Source organism: Lotus japonicus, chromosome 1 (genome assembly GCF_012489685.1).
Source record: "Lotus japonicus ecotype B-129 chromosome 1, LjGifu_v1.2".
Lineage (NCBI taxonomy): Eukaryota > Viridiplantae > Streptophyta > Magnoliopsida > Fabales > Fabaceae > Lotus > Lotus japonicus.
The window spans coordinates 89,537,095-89,549,964 of NC_080041.1; the positions used below are offsets into that span (position 1 = coordinate 89,537,095).

At 36.6% G+C, this 12,870-nt stretch overlaps 1 protein-coding gene and 1 long non-coding RNA gene across 4 annotated transcripts; one reads left to right on the plus strand and one right to left on the minus strand.

Moving 5' to 3' along the window:
* Positions 1-1,960: 1,960 nt before the first annotated feature.
* On the minus strand, positions 1,961-3,283 carry LOC130727607 (uncharacterized). The gene is made up of 2 exons (XR_009015384.1): positions 2,336-3,283; positions 1,961-2,242 (listed from the first exon to the last, which is right to left on the minus strand). It is a non-coding gene; the product is annotated as an uncharacterized LOC130727607 (long non-coding RNA).
* A 2,616-nt stretch (positions 3,284-5,899) lies between these two features.
* LOC130727608 (homeobox-leucine zipper protein ATHB-8) lies at positions 5,900-12,343 on the plus strand. Of its 3 annotated transcripts, none has more exons than XM_057578786.1 (19): positions 5,903-6,113; positions 6,209-6,435; positions 6,869-7,028; positions 7,321-7,421; positions 7,569-7,659; positions 8,069-8,164; positions 8,249-8,362; positions 8,441-8,524; positions 8,608-8,763; positions 8,848-8,922; positions 9,131-9,237; positions 9,444-9,636; positions 9,780-9,962; positions 10,139-10,219; positions 10,587-10,721; positions 10,840-11,165; positions 11,501-11,600; positions 11,788-11,937; positions 12,062-12,343. In XM_057578786.1, the coding sequence occupies exons 2-19, from the start codon at positions 6,215-6,217 to the stop codon at positions 12,206-12,208; spliced, it is 2,520 nt and encodes an 839-aa protein (XP_057434769.1). In that variant the 5' UTR covers positions 5,903-6,113; positions 6,209-6,214; the 3' UTR covers positions 12,209-12,343. The 3 variants fall into 3 exon arrangements, with proteins under 3 accessions (XP_057434771.1, XP_057434769.1, XP_057434770.1); XM_057578787.1 differs by having other exon boundaries at positions 6,213-6,435; XM_057578788.1 differs by lacking the exon at positions 12,062-12,343 and having other exon boundaries at positions 5,900-6,113; positions 11,788-11,943.
* Positions 12,344-12,870: the final 527 nt, after the last annotated feature.

Below are 12,870 nucleotides of genomic sequence, written 5' to 3' on the forward strand. Positions count from 1 at the left end.
TTATTAATTCTAACTTGTAAAATGTGTCTCATTAATTATTCTCTCTCTTTTCCACTTTCCAACACTAATAATAAAGGGTAATTTTGGAAGTTCATTTTAATTTAAGACAAATTTAATGCATTTTATCTAGTTTAACTACATTTCTTAAACTATGTGAATTTTTTTTTGTTGCTTATAAATAGGACCGGAGGGAGTAATAATGTACACTCTGTTTGGTAGAGAAGAGAGAGTAGAGAAGAGAGAAGTTGAGTAGAGAGAAATATATGAGAAATAGAGTAGATTTATAGGTTGTTTGGTATGATAAATCAAACCTTCACTCATCTCTTCAACCTCTCTTCAATTTGGAGAGACCAAAAAAGTGGTGGGTTCCACCATTTTTTTTCCCCTCTATCTCCCTCCTCTCACCTACCAAACACACATACTTCATCATTCCTCCCCCTAACTCTCTCTTATCCATCTCTCTCTATCCAAACCTCCCTCTACCAAACAAAGTGTAAATGTGAGAATTGTATATCCATATAGAAGAGTTATCGTAGTCATATATCTCTAGTGAACTACTATTATATTTCACAATATTAGTATCTACTTTGGCAATAGAAATTACTAGGAAGGCCTGGAAGTAGCTTAATTAGAGAGAGAGAGAGTTAGGTTTGATTTGAAGTGTGTTAGTTTTTTTTGTTTTTTTATAAGCTTGAACAAAGAGAACGCTATTGTGATGTGAGTGGAGTGGAGGAGTAAATTTCACGCCGTGATTGGGAAGCAGAAGCAGTGGTGATCGAGGAAAGGAACGTTATTAACGATGAATTGAATTCACGCGTGCGGGGCCACATGCTTGGACCACTCCAACCTTTTCTTCTGTTCCCCTCAATCACACGCCACTTCACACCCTCTCTCTCTCTAATCCTCAATTCCCCAATTTTTTAAAATCAAATCTTACAGTTAAAAAATAAATAAAAAAATTAATGGATCTACTGAAGCACATGAAAAAAACAAGGTTGGCGCCCTGATGGGACATGCCCGTATTGCCTGCTTATATTTTAAGCTATGGTGATTATCACTTTATTACTTTCATTCATCCCACTATCCAAACTAAAGCAACATGCATTAGTCTCTTTTTAATTAAAAAACACCATCTATCTGAATATCTGATGTATGGATATTATTGGTGATTTAATTAGAAGCTCATCTAATTTCTACTACTATTGAAACAGAAATGCAGAAGGTGGAAGGTTGATTATAGACTAATTTAATGTTTAAGACGCGTAATTTAAGTTTTACTAAGAATGCGGAATGTTGAAGAATCAAACCCCACTTCCGCTAATCTGCCATTATTATTTCTTTTTGGGCCAAAAGAGCCAATTATTTCATGTGGACTCCGTAATTCATTGTATTAGCTACTATTCCCTCCGTTCCTAAATAACTGACACTAATTCTGGCTGAATTTTATTCCTAATTATCTGTTACTTTACAAAGTTCAAGAGAGCATTAATTATACTTTACCAATTGTACCCTTCATTTATTGTGGTATGAAAATTGAAAAGTTAAAACTAATAAGAGAGATAAATGGTATATTAGGAAGTAAGATAACAATTTTAATAAAACAAAAACATTAATTGTTATTTTTTAATACTTGTGCAACAAACTTAAAATGTCAGTTATACATGAACGGAAAGGAGAGAAAAGGAGAGAATAGTCATCTTTTTTCACCCTCAGTGGACAAGTTTAGAAAAGAAGGAAAGGTCATGTCCTATGGGCCAATACCTTTTAAATTGACTTTGCAGATTCAATTTCGGTGGATATATGCATTCATATTGACTTAATTGACGGTCTTCTTTTGGGAGCCCCCTAATATGCACAATTTTTTTTGTTGTGTAACTTGCACAACCACATAAAATGACCCTTGTACCCCTGGTTCAAGAATTATTTTCCCTATGTGTCCTTCATGTTTAATCAACCCAAATCATCCAAGAAATTTTTATTTAGCAAAATAGTTCATACATACTACTGGCTATGTATTACAGGAACAAGATATGTAATTAATTGTTCGGTTTCATAGTTAATCATTCATCCTCCAAAATTAATTAACCCATCTACGCAAGCGAGCTTGAGTGGCTCTATCTGCAGCACTATCTTCTTCATCTTCCCATTCATCACTTGCTTTACTAATAAAGCTTTGATTTCCAAGTGATTACATTTTAGGTGGCTTTTCCTGGGGTTTGGGCTTTCTTGGTGCGAACTTGTGCTGCAAAAACACAACACAGTTGAGCGAGCGATTTGAGGTGAATCAGAGAAAGGTTTTCAAAGGAAAAAGGCACTAAACGTTGTTTGTGGGTACCTTTCGCCCAGATGGAGATATTAAACGAAGCAACATACTTTGGGTCCAGAATTTCATATCAAAGGCTGTTGATTTTGGGCTTTCTAGACTTGGAATAATGACAGAAACATAAACAATCACCATCGCCGCCAGATCTGCTGTTAACCTCTACCACTCTGGCTTCTTCTCCTCTGATGCATGGCTAAAACCGCGATCTTCTCTCTCCGATCCCGGTCAAACCACAAACCATCTGAAGAAATCACCACCACCATCGTATTTCCCTCGCGGTCCGCAGAAAAACCCATAAGTCAGATCGTCGTTCCGCCGCCACCGCCACCACCTGTAAATGGCTTTTACAGGTTGATTCCTACGGCTTTTAAAGAAACGAACACCGCCACGATGACCCCCACCACGAGGAGAAGAGGTTCCAACCCTCAGTTCTTCTCCGGCGACATTGCCGCCATGCGCCGCCGCGGAGATCATCTTCTTCAAGAGGGCTTGGTTATTTTTTGTCAAAACAGATCTGAGAGAAAAAAGAGGTTATTTGATAATTTGAGTTGATTAAACTTGAAGGACACATAGGGAAAATAATTCTTGGACGAGGGGTACAAGGGTCATTTTATGTGGTTGTGTAAGTTACACAACAAAAAAAATTGTGCATATTAGGGGGCTCCCTTCTTTTGTTCTTAAGAAATTTTATGGTAAAAAGATCAAATGACACCTTTTATACTATATCATAACATATAATAAAACAATTAAAATGACCAGCTGGTGATGAAAAAAGTATATCCTTGTTTGTAATTGGAGTTGTAAAGCGAGTTATGATTAGCCCTAAACCAAGCTGAAAGATACATTGCCTTGATCGATGCTCCACATGTGTAATACTAAATGTAATATTACACAAAATTCAACAGACTTGTAAGAGAGTGTAGGTATATAATCCGGACAAAATCATACACGTACGTGACTAAGAAGTGATTGATTCAAGTGATATATATATATATATATATTTTTTTTTTTCTGTTTAAACAATGTTTAAGATTCAGTCTTTACGAGTGAAAAAATATAGGTATCAAATAAACATGGCTCCTGTGTCTATGGAAGAAACTTGTTGTAAAATAAAGGATAACATACACCCTGTTTGCAAAAATACTTAATTAAAAAAAATCAGAATTCATATTCCATAGCTAGAATAATTAATTAATTGAAATTATTTGAAGTTTGTACGATTAAATCAGTAGTCCTATATATGCTCTATGATTATCTAAGGTCGATAATAATTAGGCACCTTAATATCCTTCCTGATGCAAGTAAGCTAATGAGTGCACGATTTTCCTTCCCTTCCTCTTACTTCAATATTGTATGGGTTTCTCTTCAATAATTTCTTTTCTTTTTTGAGAAAAAAAGTTTGAAAGATTAATGTCATAATGTGTGTGATTGATGTGTGTGGTAGCTTGTTTTTCCAAGTAATTAATTAGCGCGTAAGAATCATGTTGAGCGGCCATTATCAGAATGTCATACAAGTTAGTACTTACAACTAAACTCAATTTGTTTGGTAAGGCCGTGTGTTGACCACTCTATTTACGATAAATAAATTTTCCAGAAGAACCATTCAGTACTTTGAAATTTGAATCGATCTCGAAATATAAGTCAAGTATTTTTAATTTAATTTATTTCCTTAATAGTATATTTTTTGATATCATTTCCTGAATTTTTACGAAAAAAAACCCTCATAGGTATTATAAAAAATTATTATGTAAATTATAAATGTAGTAGCTTGAGTGGAAAAAAAGTTCACACAAAAAAATTCAATATTTTTCATCTTAAAGCGTCACACGAAGGAAGGAGCAAAGCTGGGTGGATGAAATCAGAGATGACCATATATATGGCACAATGCATGAGAAAGAGGAAGATATTGTGGAGTTGATGCCGAGGTTTTTTCAAGAGCTTTTCTCTTCATTGGCTCTCGCACATAAGGGTTGCCAAGTTGTGAGGAATAGAGTGATGAAGGAGACGAAGAAGTTTTCTTGTTCAAGTTTTTTCAAGGGAGGAGGTATAAGTTGCTCTCAAAGCATATGAAGCTGATTGCAGCGCCTGGCCTGATGAACTTCCAGCTCTTTTCTAATAGAGTACGTAATTGGCTGATGATTGAAGATGGTATATCTAGGGTGGTGCTTGCGATATGCTTCACGATGGGGTATATATACCTAGGTCAATTATTTAACTAACCACAAGGCGAGCTTGCTAGCGGGCCAAGCATATTTTGTCACCGCTATATTTTAGTAAGGGAACTGTTTGATGAAAATTATGGATAACTACCACTTTTTAGTATTTTACATTTATGACTTGTTTGAAGGTATATATAGAAAGATTGTTTGAAAATAGAAATGTACTCCATAGAAATGGGATATTGCATAATCTGGTGAACAACTCACAAGAAATTAAACCTAACTCCCCCGCATGCAAAGAACCCTAATTATGCTGTCTATTTAATGTGCATCCAATTTTATCAACAGCTCCTCCAAATATCACATTATTGAGGCGACACAGACATAATAATTATGCAGTCAAAAAAATGATGACCCGGTTAATTCTCTCTCCACTCTCACAGCACAAAAATAGATTCTTAAGTGCATTTAACTTAAGAACTCGCAATTAATTAATCAGCACAATTTTGAATGTTATTAGCAATCAAAAAAACAAGTACTATGTATAATTCACGTGACCTATCACGATCATGGCTTCAGTTTAAGGTATAAATACTTGTGATCATTCTGGCATGTCAACCCATGCATAAAATAAAATGTAACTTAATTGGAAAAAAGGGAACAGAAAAAGATAAAGAAAATATGAAGCATAGCTTGTTGTGTGATGTTGTCAGTTACATATATTCATGATGCATGCTTCTTAACGCAGCACCATTACTTGTCCTTGAGAATACACACAAAATAAGATAATTGTATGCACATTTTTGACATTGGCAGTGTCAAAAGAGGTGAAAGGGTATCTGTTTTTCTCTATGAATAAACTAATACTCCAATATTTTACAGGGCACGCGTCCTCAGTGAGAGTGCGGGTCGCATCTTTCCCATTTGTTTTTCAAACAAGCCACCACAACCTTTGTGAATTGTGATGAGTACTGATGAGAGAGAGACAGAGAGGATTGTAAATTGTAAGTGTTGGAAAGTGCCAAATGTGAAGTAGTGCAAGAAAAGCAACAGGCAAAACAGCAAAAGAAGAACAAAAAGCTGAAGGAGGAGAATGATGTGAAAACACAAAAAATGTTTCACTTATTCTGTCTCATTTTTGGGGTTTTTCACTTATAAGCAACCCCATTCTTTCTGTCCTAATCCCAATCTACCCCTCACTAGTTTGTCCTTTTCCATTCTTTTCTAGTGCACTTAATTGCGCTTGTGTAATTTCGACCCAGGTGTAATGAATATCAAAATTCCTCACAGTAAGAGGGTTTCTAAAGACCGATTTTAATTTAAGAGGTTCAAACAATTACTTTTAACTATTGCGACCGACCGTGTAGGACACGCAAAAACATAAAGGGAAGCAAAAACTTAAAAAGCAACATTTTCCATATTCACTTTCTCATCTCTCTTGATCCTCATTTCTCTGTCCTCTGCCATATAACAAAGCAAACAACTGTCAAAGACAAACTCTGAGTAGCATCTCTGTAATACCTCTTTGAAGTTATCACAAGTCAGTTCCTTCATTCTCTTCTCTTTCATGTCTGAGTGATCTCATCTCATGCTCCTTAGCTCTTAAACTGAAACCACTACCACAGTCACAGGTAATCAATCAAAACCAACCTCTATATTTGTTCTACATGTTCTTCCTTAACACTCAAGTTTAAGGTTTTGATTTTGGTTTGATTGGATTTGGAAGCTAGGGATGATGGCGGTGAGTTCAGGGTCCTCCAGAGATGGGAGCAAGGTGGCAATGGATAACGGGAAATACGTCCGGTACACGCCGGAGCAGGTGGAAGCACTTGAAAGGCTTTACCATGAATGCCCCAAACCCACCTCCCTCCGCCGCCAACAACTCATCAGAGAGTGCCCCATTCTCTCTCACATAGAACCTAAGCAGATCAAGGTTTGGTTCCAAAACAGAAGGTAACTTACTATTATTAGCACGTTTGGATCAGCTTTTATTTTCTCGTAATCAATTCTAGCACTAGAAGAAGCTAGTTACATAAGTTTCTCGCGAATTTTGACTTTAGAATTAATTGTAGAAGTATTTTCAAAGACGAACCATCAACCGTGACTTCATAGTTTTTGATGATTGATCTGTGTGAATCTGGTTTTCATATATTTTCTTTCTGCATCTACTTTCTACTTTCTGATCATATCCTCTTTTTATTTTCTACTTTTCGTTTTTGATGAAGAACCATGAACACTAGTTAGGTACTCACTTAGATTGGTGTTGATTTTATATATTTTCCTTGACACCCCTTATAAGATTGAAACCAAAGTTCTTCTCTTTATTTTCTCTCCTCTTGTGGATAAGTGTTTAAGGCCTTATTCTGGTGGCTAAATATGTGTGCAGGTGCAGAGAGAAGCAGAGGAAAGAATCATCACGGCTGCAAGCTGTGAACAGGAAGCTAACAGCGATGAATAAACTATTGATGGAGGAAAACGACAGATTGCAGAAGCAGGTGTCACAGTTGGTGTACGAGAATGGCTTTTTCCGCCAACAAACACAGAATGTAATATACTATATAGTACTATACATTATACAATCAAATCTAATATTTTTCTTATCATAAATCATCATTCTTTATAGCCTACTGGCTACTACTATCATTGTCATTCCTAGTTGGTTTGGTCAATGAAGAAGTCTAGCTACTGAGATCAAAGTTAGGTGAATCTATTATTCTCTGTAGATTTTCTGCAGAATCAGAATCTAGTCAAAAAGATTATTTTTTGTTTTGTGGGGTGAGAGGCATTTCATTTCAATTCAATGTTTTAATTTGAGTCGTGGTTGTTTGTTTTTCTCAGGCCACCCTTGCCACCACGGATACGAGCTGTGACTCGGTGGTAACCAGCGGTCAACGCCACTTGACACCGCAGAATCCACCGAGGGATGCTAGCCCTGCAGGGTTAGTGAACAGTAAATTTTATTAAAAGCTAGTTAATTTTTTATCATGTCTTGTTGTTGGGATCCTATGATTTTTTTTTTCTGTCCTTGTACTGATGGATATGGAATATTGTTCTGTGCTGTCTTTGTCTTTTTCTGCATTCTCCAGACTTTTGTCCATTGCAGAGGAGACTTTAGCAGAGTTTCTTTCAAAGGCCACTGGAACTGCCGTGGAGTGGGTCCAAATGCCTGGAATGAAGGTTACTAGTTACTGCAACCTTTTTTTCTTACACCACTTTACTGTGTTAACTATTGATTCATTTGACTCCAATAAGTGAAGTACTTGCACATTGTAAGTGCATTGTTAGCAAACATTTTTTCCTCACAATTAATTTTAACACCATTAAATTACTCACAGAAGTTTCCTATTAGAATTAATTTTGGTTTTAGAATCAACTGAAAAATGATTTTCAAACATGCACAAGAATCACTAGACACTTCATAACACATTATCTCACCTTTTTGTCTTCTTTGTTCACTTTTTCCACATGCAACATTTCATGTTCTAAGTGAGCTACAAGGATATTCATTCATCAACACATAACCAATATCTTCTTTCTTCTTCTCTGAATAATTTGATGTTAATCTTCTTTTATTCAATGTTTGTAGCCTGGTCCGGATTCCATTGGAATCGTTGCTATTTCTCACGGTTGCCCTGGAGTGGCTGCACGTGCCTGCGGCCTTGTGGGTCTAGAACCTGCCAGGGTAAGTTCCATCCAGCTTGCTATCGTAATTAGAAAACTAATCCCATTGAAGTGGGGAAGTAATGAGTTTTCATGTTGTGTACAGGTTGCTGAAATCCTCAAAGATAGGCTCTCATGGTTTCGTGATTGCCGAACTGTGGATGTTCTGAATGTGATGTCCACTGGAAATGGAGGAACCATTGAACTGCTTTACATGCAGGTACTACTAATATAATTTCTTAGTCTCAATAATTTATGCTAAATGCAAATCTTAACATATGCCATCTTGTATTCTTAGTTGTATGCGCCAACAACTTTAGCACCAGGTCGTGATTTCTGGTTGCTGCGCTACACATCTCTTATGGAGGACGGTAGTCTTGTGGTATGTATTCTCATTGAAGTTCTCACGTTTTCCTTCATCCTTGCCTAGACTTTAATGATCTTTCATGATTTTAACAATGCCAGGTATGTGAAAGATCACTTAATAACACTCAGAATGGTCCTGCTATGCCTCCAGTGCAGCATTTTGTTAGAGCTGACATGCTGCCAAGCGGGTATCTGATTAGACCTTGCGAAGGAGGGGGATCCATTATTCATATTGTTGATCATATGATTTTAGAGGTTTGTAAATGCATTTATAAAAAAAAGCAAAATCATTCAGATGTTTGATCACTTGCAATTAATTTGCTGGCTCTTTAACCTCAGCCCTGGAGTGTACCTGAAGTTTTGCGCCCGCTGTATGAATCATCTATGCTGCTTGCTCAGAGGACAACAATGGCAGTAAGACTATTTTTTCTTCTCACTAACTTTCACTATGCTAAACTAGTTGGTATCATAAATGCACGGCTTGTAAAGTTTGGTATTTTCACTGGCTAATTACTGTATTAATGTAGTTCCATATGTGGACATTAGCTTTTCAATGGAGATAAAAATATGAAGGGATGGAATTTGGACTAACTGTTTTTGTAACCCTGCAATTGTCATTCAGGCTTTACGTCATTTGAGGCAGATTTCTCAAGAAGTTTCTCAGCCATGTGTCACGGGATGGGGAAGAAGGCCTGCAGCCCTACGTGCCCTTAGTCAGCGATTGTGCAAGTATGTTTCATTATCCTTCACATTGTTCCTTGAAATATATCATGTTTGGATCAATTTCACTTTTCTCAAAATCAATTATGACAATAAGAAGCTAATCGCAATAGCTTTTCTCCAGAATTGATTTTAGAATTAGTTATTGAATAATTTCCAAACATGCTAATAATGGACTAGTTACGATAACTCATCTTGTTTTTTTTTTTTTGCAGGGGCTTTAATGAAGCTGTGAATGGATTTGCAGATGATGGCTGGTCCATGTTAGAGAGTGATGGCATTGATGATGTCACCCTTCTTGTGAATTCATCACCCAGCAAGATGATGGGTGCAAATCTTGGATATAGCAATGGATTCCCATCCATGCCCAGTTCTGTGCTATGTGCCAAAGCATCCATGTTGTTACAGGTATAATTCTTTAATACTCCATAATGTGGACTGATGCTATTGCTCATTGCTCAGCTCTTAGGAATTGCTTTTACTTTCTATTGTTTTCAAGCAATTGATTTCCATGTATTTAGTTGTCTCATGCTCTTTTTCTGTCTTTGTAGAATGTCCCTCCAGCTATTCTTCTTAGATTCTTGCGGGAGCACCGATCAGAATGGGCAGATAGCAGTATTGATGCTTACTCAGCTGCTGCCATTAAAGCTGGCCCCTGTAGCTTGCCAGGGGCCAGAGGAAGTTTTGGGGGTCAGGTTATTCTTCCACTAGCTCACACAATTGAGAATGAAGAGGCAAGTTGTTTTCTCCTAATTTTATAATCTAGTACATATTTACTATTTAGAAATTACCATTTAATCTTCCAACATGAAATTGAATACATGTTAACTTGGCTTGTGGATTATATTAACTTTTTTGTGTTTCTCTTCCGGCATATTACATACTAACTGACACTTTATCTCTAAAATAGTTCATGGAGGTTATTAAGCTTGAAAACATGGGCTACTATCGGGACGACATGACTATGCCTGGTGATGTTTTCCTCTTGCAAGTAAGTACTGCTCCATGATGCCATTCTTTTCAACATATCTATGTCCATACCTTACAGCATCATGGAAAAATTCATAAAATTTTAATTGAGGGAATGCCTTCAATTAAAATCCACTAATATTCTGTTGGTTAATTTTTCTCATTCGCTAACTAATCGTCCCTGGCTTCTAGAGTTTGCAAAGAATAAGATGCATCAAATATCATGAATGGATTTGCATGTAGTTATAGGAATAGTCAGGAATTAAGGATCTATATGAAGTTTGATTTTAATTGAATAGCTATAACACTTGCGCCTGCATATAGTTCAGAAGGTTTAATCCAATATCAAGTTTATAGCTAACAGTGTTTGTTGCTGCACCTGTCATCAGCTTTGCAGTGGAGTGGATGAGCATGCAGTTGGCACCAGTGCAGAACTTGTTTTTGCTCCAATAGATGCGTCTTTCTCTGATGATGCACCCATTTTACCTTCCGGTTTTCGTATTGTACCTCTTGATTCTGGCACGGCAAGTCTTTAGCTTGACACATGATTTGATTGTGTTGTTTTTGAAATTTGCTTGCTTGCTTTAGTTTTCCCTTTTTCTTTGAGTAAGGATTCTGATTTCTGTCTTATATAAGATGCAGGATGCTGCTAGTCCAAACCGGACACTTGATCTTGCCTCATCACTTGAGGTTGGAACCACAGCAAACAAAGCTGCTGGTGCCAATTCAGGTCATTCTGGAAGCACAAAATCTGTGATGACAATAGCATTCCAGTTTGCATTTGAAGTCCACCTTCAAGATAATATAGCAACTATGGCCCGACAATATGTGCGTAGTATTGTTGCATCTGTTCAGAGGGTTTCCTTAGCACTTTCTCCTTCGCGCTTCGGTTCTCAAAGTGCTTTTCACTTACCACCTGGTACTCCTGAGGCTCAAACACTTGCTCGGTGGATCTGTAACAGCTATAGGTATGGCAGTTGAAACCTTCACTATCTGTTACTGCAATTCATGATCTTATCTTGGAGTGGCGCTGTACACTCCATGCTTATCAGTGCCCCAATTTTCTTGAATTACCAATGAAGCATAGAGCCAAACTTATAGCATGTTTGGAAATTCTTCAGCAATTGATTTTAAAGTCAAAATAAATTGTGGGGAGAAGCTCCTTGCTATTGTTTCTCTACTAATTGTGTCATGGTGACTCATGGGATTTAGTTTTGATCCTGATGACTACTTAGTAGACATTCTAATTTCTAGACCTAGATTAAACTGTCCAATGTGTTTTAAATGTTGGCATTCTTTGCAGGTTCTATCTAGGGGTAGAGCTACTAAAGTGTGAAGGCAGTGAGCCCATTCTCAAATCCCTTTGGCATCACTCAGATGCAGTTCTGTGCTGCTCTTTAAAGGTAGCGAATTAAATATATTGAACTTCATCACATGACTTAAGTAAATTTTCTATTATGGATGTTCCATTGTAATAGATAGGTTGCTTATTTAATGTACCTTGTCTCTGTTAACTTTATTCTTTCTTTTTCTTCTTTCTTGCCTAATGATAATATTTAAGAAAAGTATAACTTTATATGATTTTGCCAGGCATTACCGGTTTTTACATTTGCAAATCAAGCTGGACTTGACATGCTTGAAACAACATTGGTTGCCCTTCAAGACATCACCCTGGAGAAAATCTTTGATGACAACGGAAAGAAAATCCTGTGCTCTGAGTTCCCCCAGATAATGCAGCAGGTATAGTGTGTTTTTAACAAAACTAGAGAAAATTAGTTTTCCATGTTACTCTCCATTGTTTTTCCCTAGCACAGATTGAAATATGATATTTGGCCTTCAATTTTTAACTATTATTTTGGTTCAGGGTTTCATGTGTATGCAAGGTGGCATCTGTTTGTCCAGCATGGGGAGGCCAATATCCTATGAGAGAGCAGTGGCATGGAAAGTGTTAAACGAAGAAGAATCAGCTCATTGCATCTGTTTCATGTTCATCAATTGGTCCTTTGTCTGATAGATTAGAGTATAAGATGTAGGAAAGTAGAGAGCAATGTTACCTTTTAATTTTTAATGTTAACTTTGGAGAATCCCTAGAATGCTATATGCTATTAAACTGTTGTGAGTATATATATGTGGCTCCAAGATCCAATCCATGACCCCATTTCTTTTTTGTTATAGCTCCATAGTTTCCTTTATGCTTCTTGGATATTCGTGCATATCACTTTTTATTCTTTTACTTATCCTTTGATATCTTAATTCTTCCCACTTTTTATTATATTAACTATTATTGGTGGTCATGTCACCAATATGGCATCCACAAATTTTGTATCTGGGGCCTAAACCAAGACATCTAACTTATCAGGTAACCCTTGTCCAAAACAAGTTTAATTTTAAAATGGGTGGTCTTTTTTTTTATTTAATTTAAAATACATGGTGATTTCAGTGTATATATACTTTCTTCATTTTGTATAAGTACTTATGTATGGCTACTCACTCCTCTCATTGGGTTATAGTAGTGTTAATAATGTGTGAATTTATGACCTTATACAAATTATTCTAGTATGTAAAGGACACCCTGATTCCGTGTACTGAATTATAATCAAAGCGGAGAAACTAGATTGACTGATGGGGGTGGGCAATTGTTAATAAGAAAACAACACGGAAGCCTCAACCCCA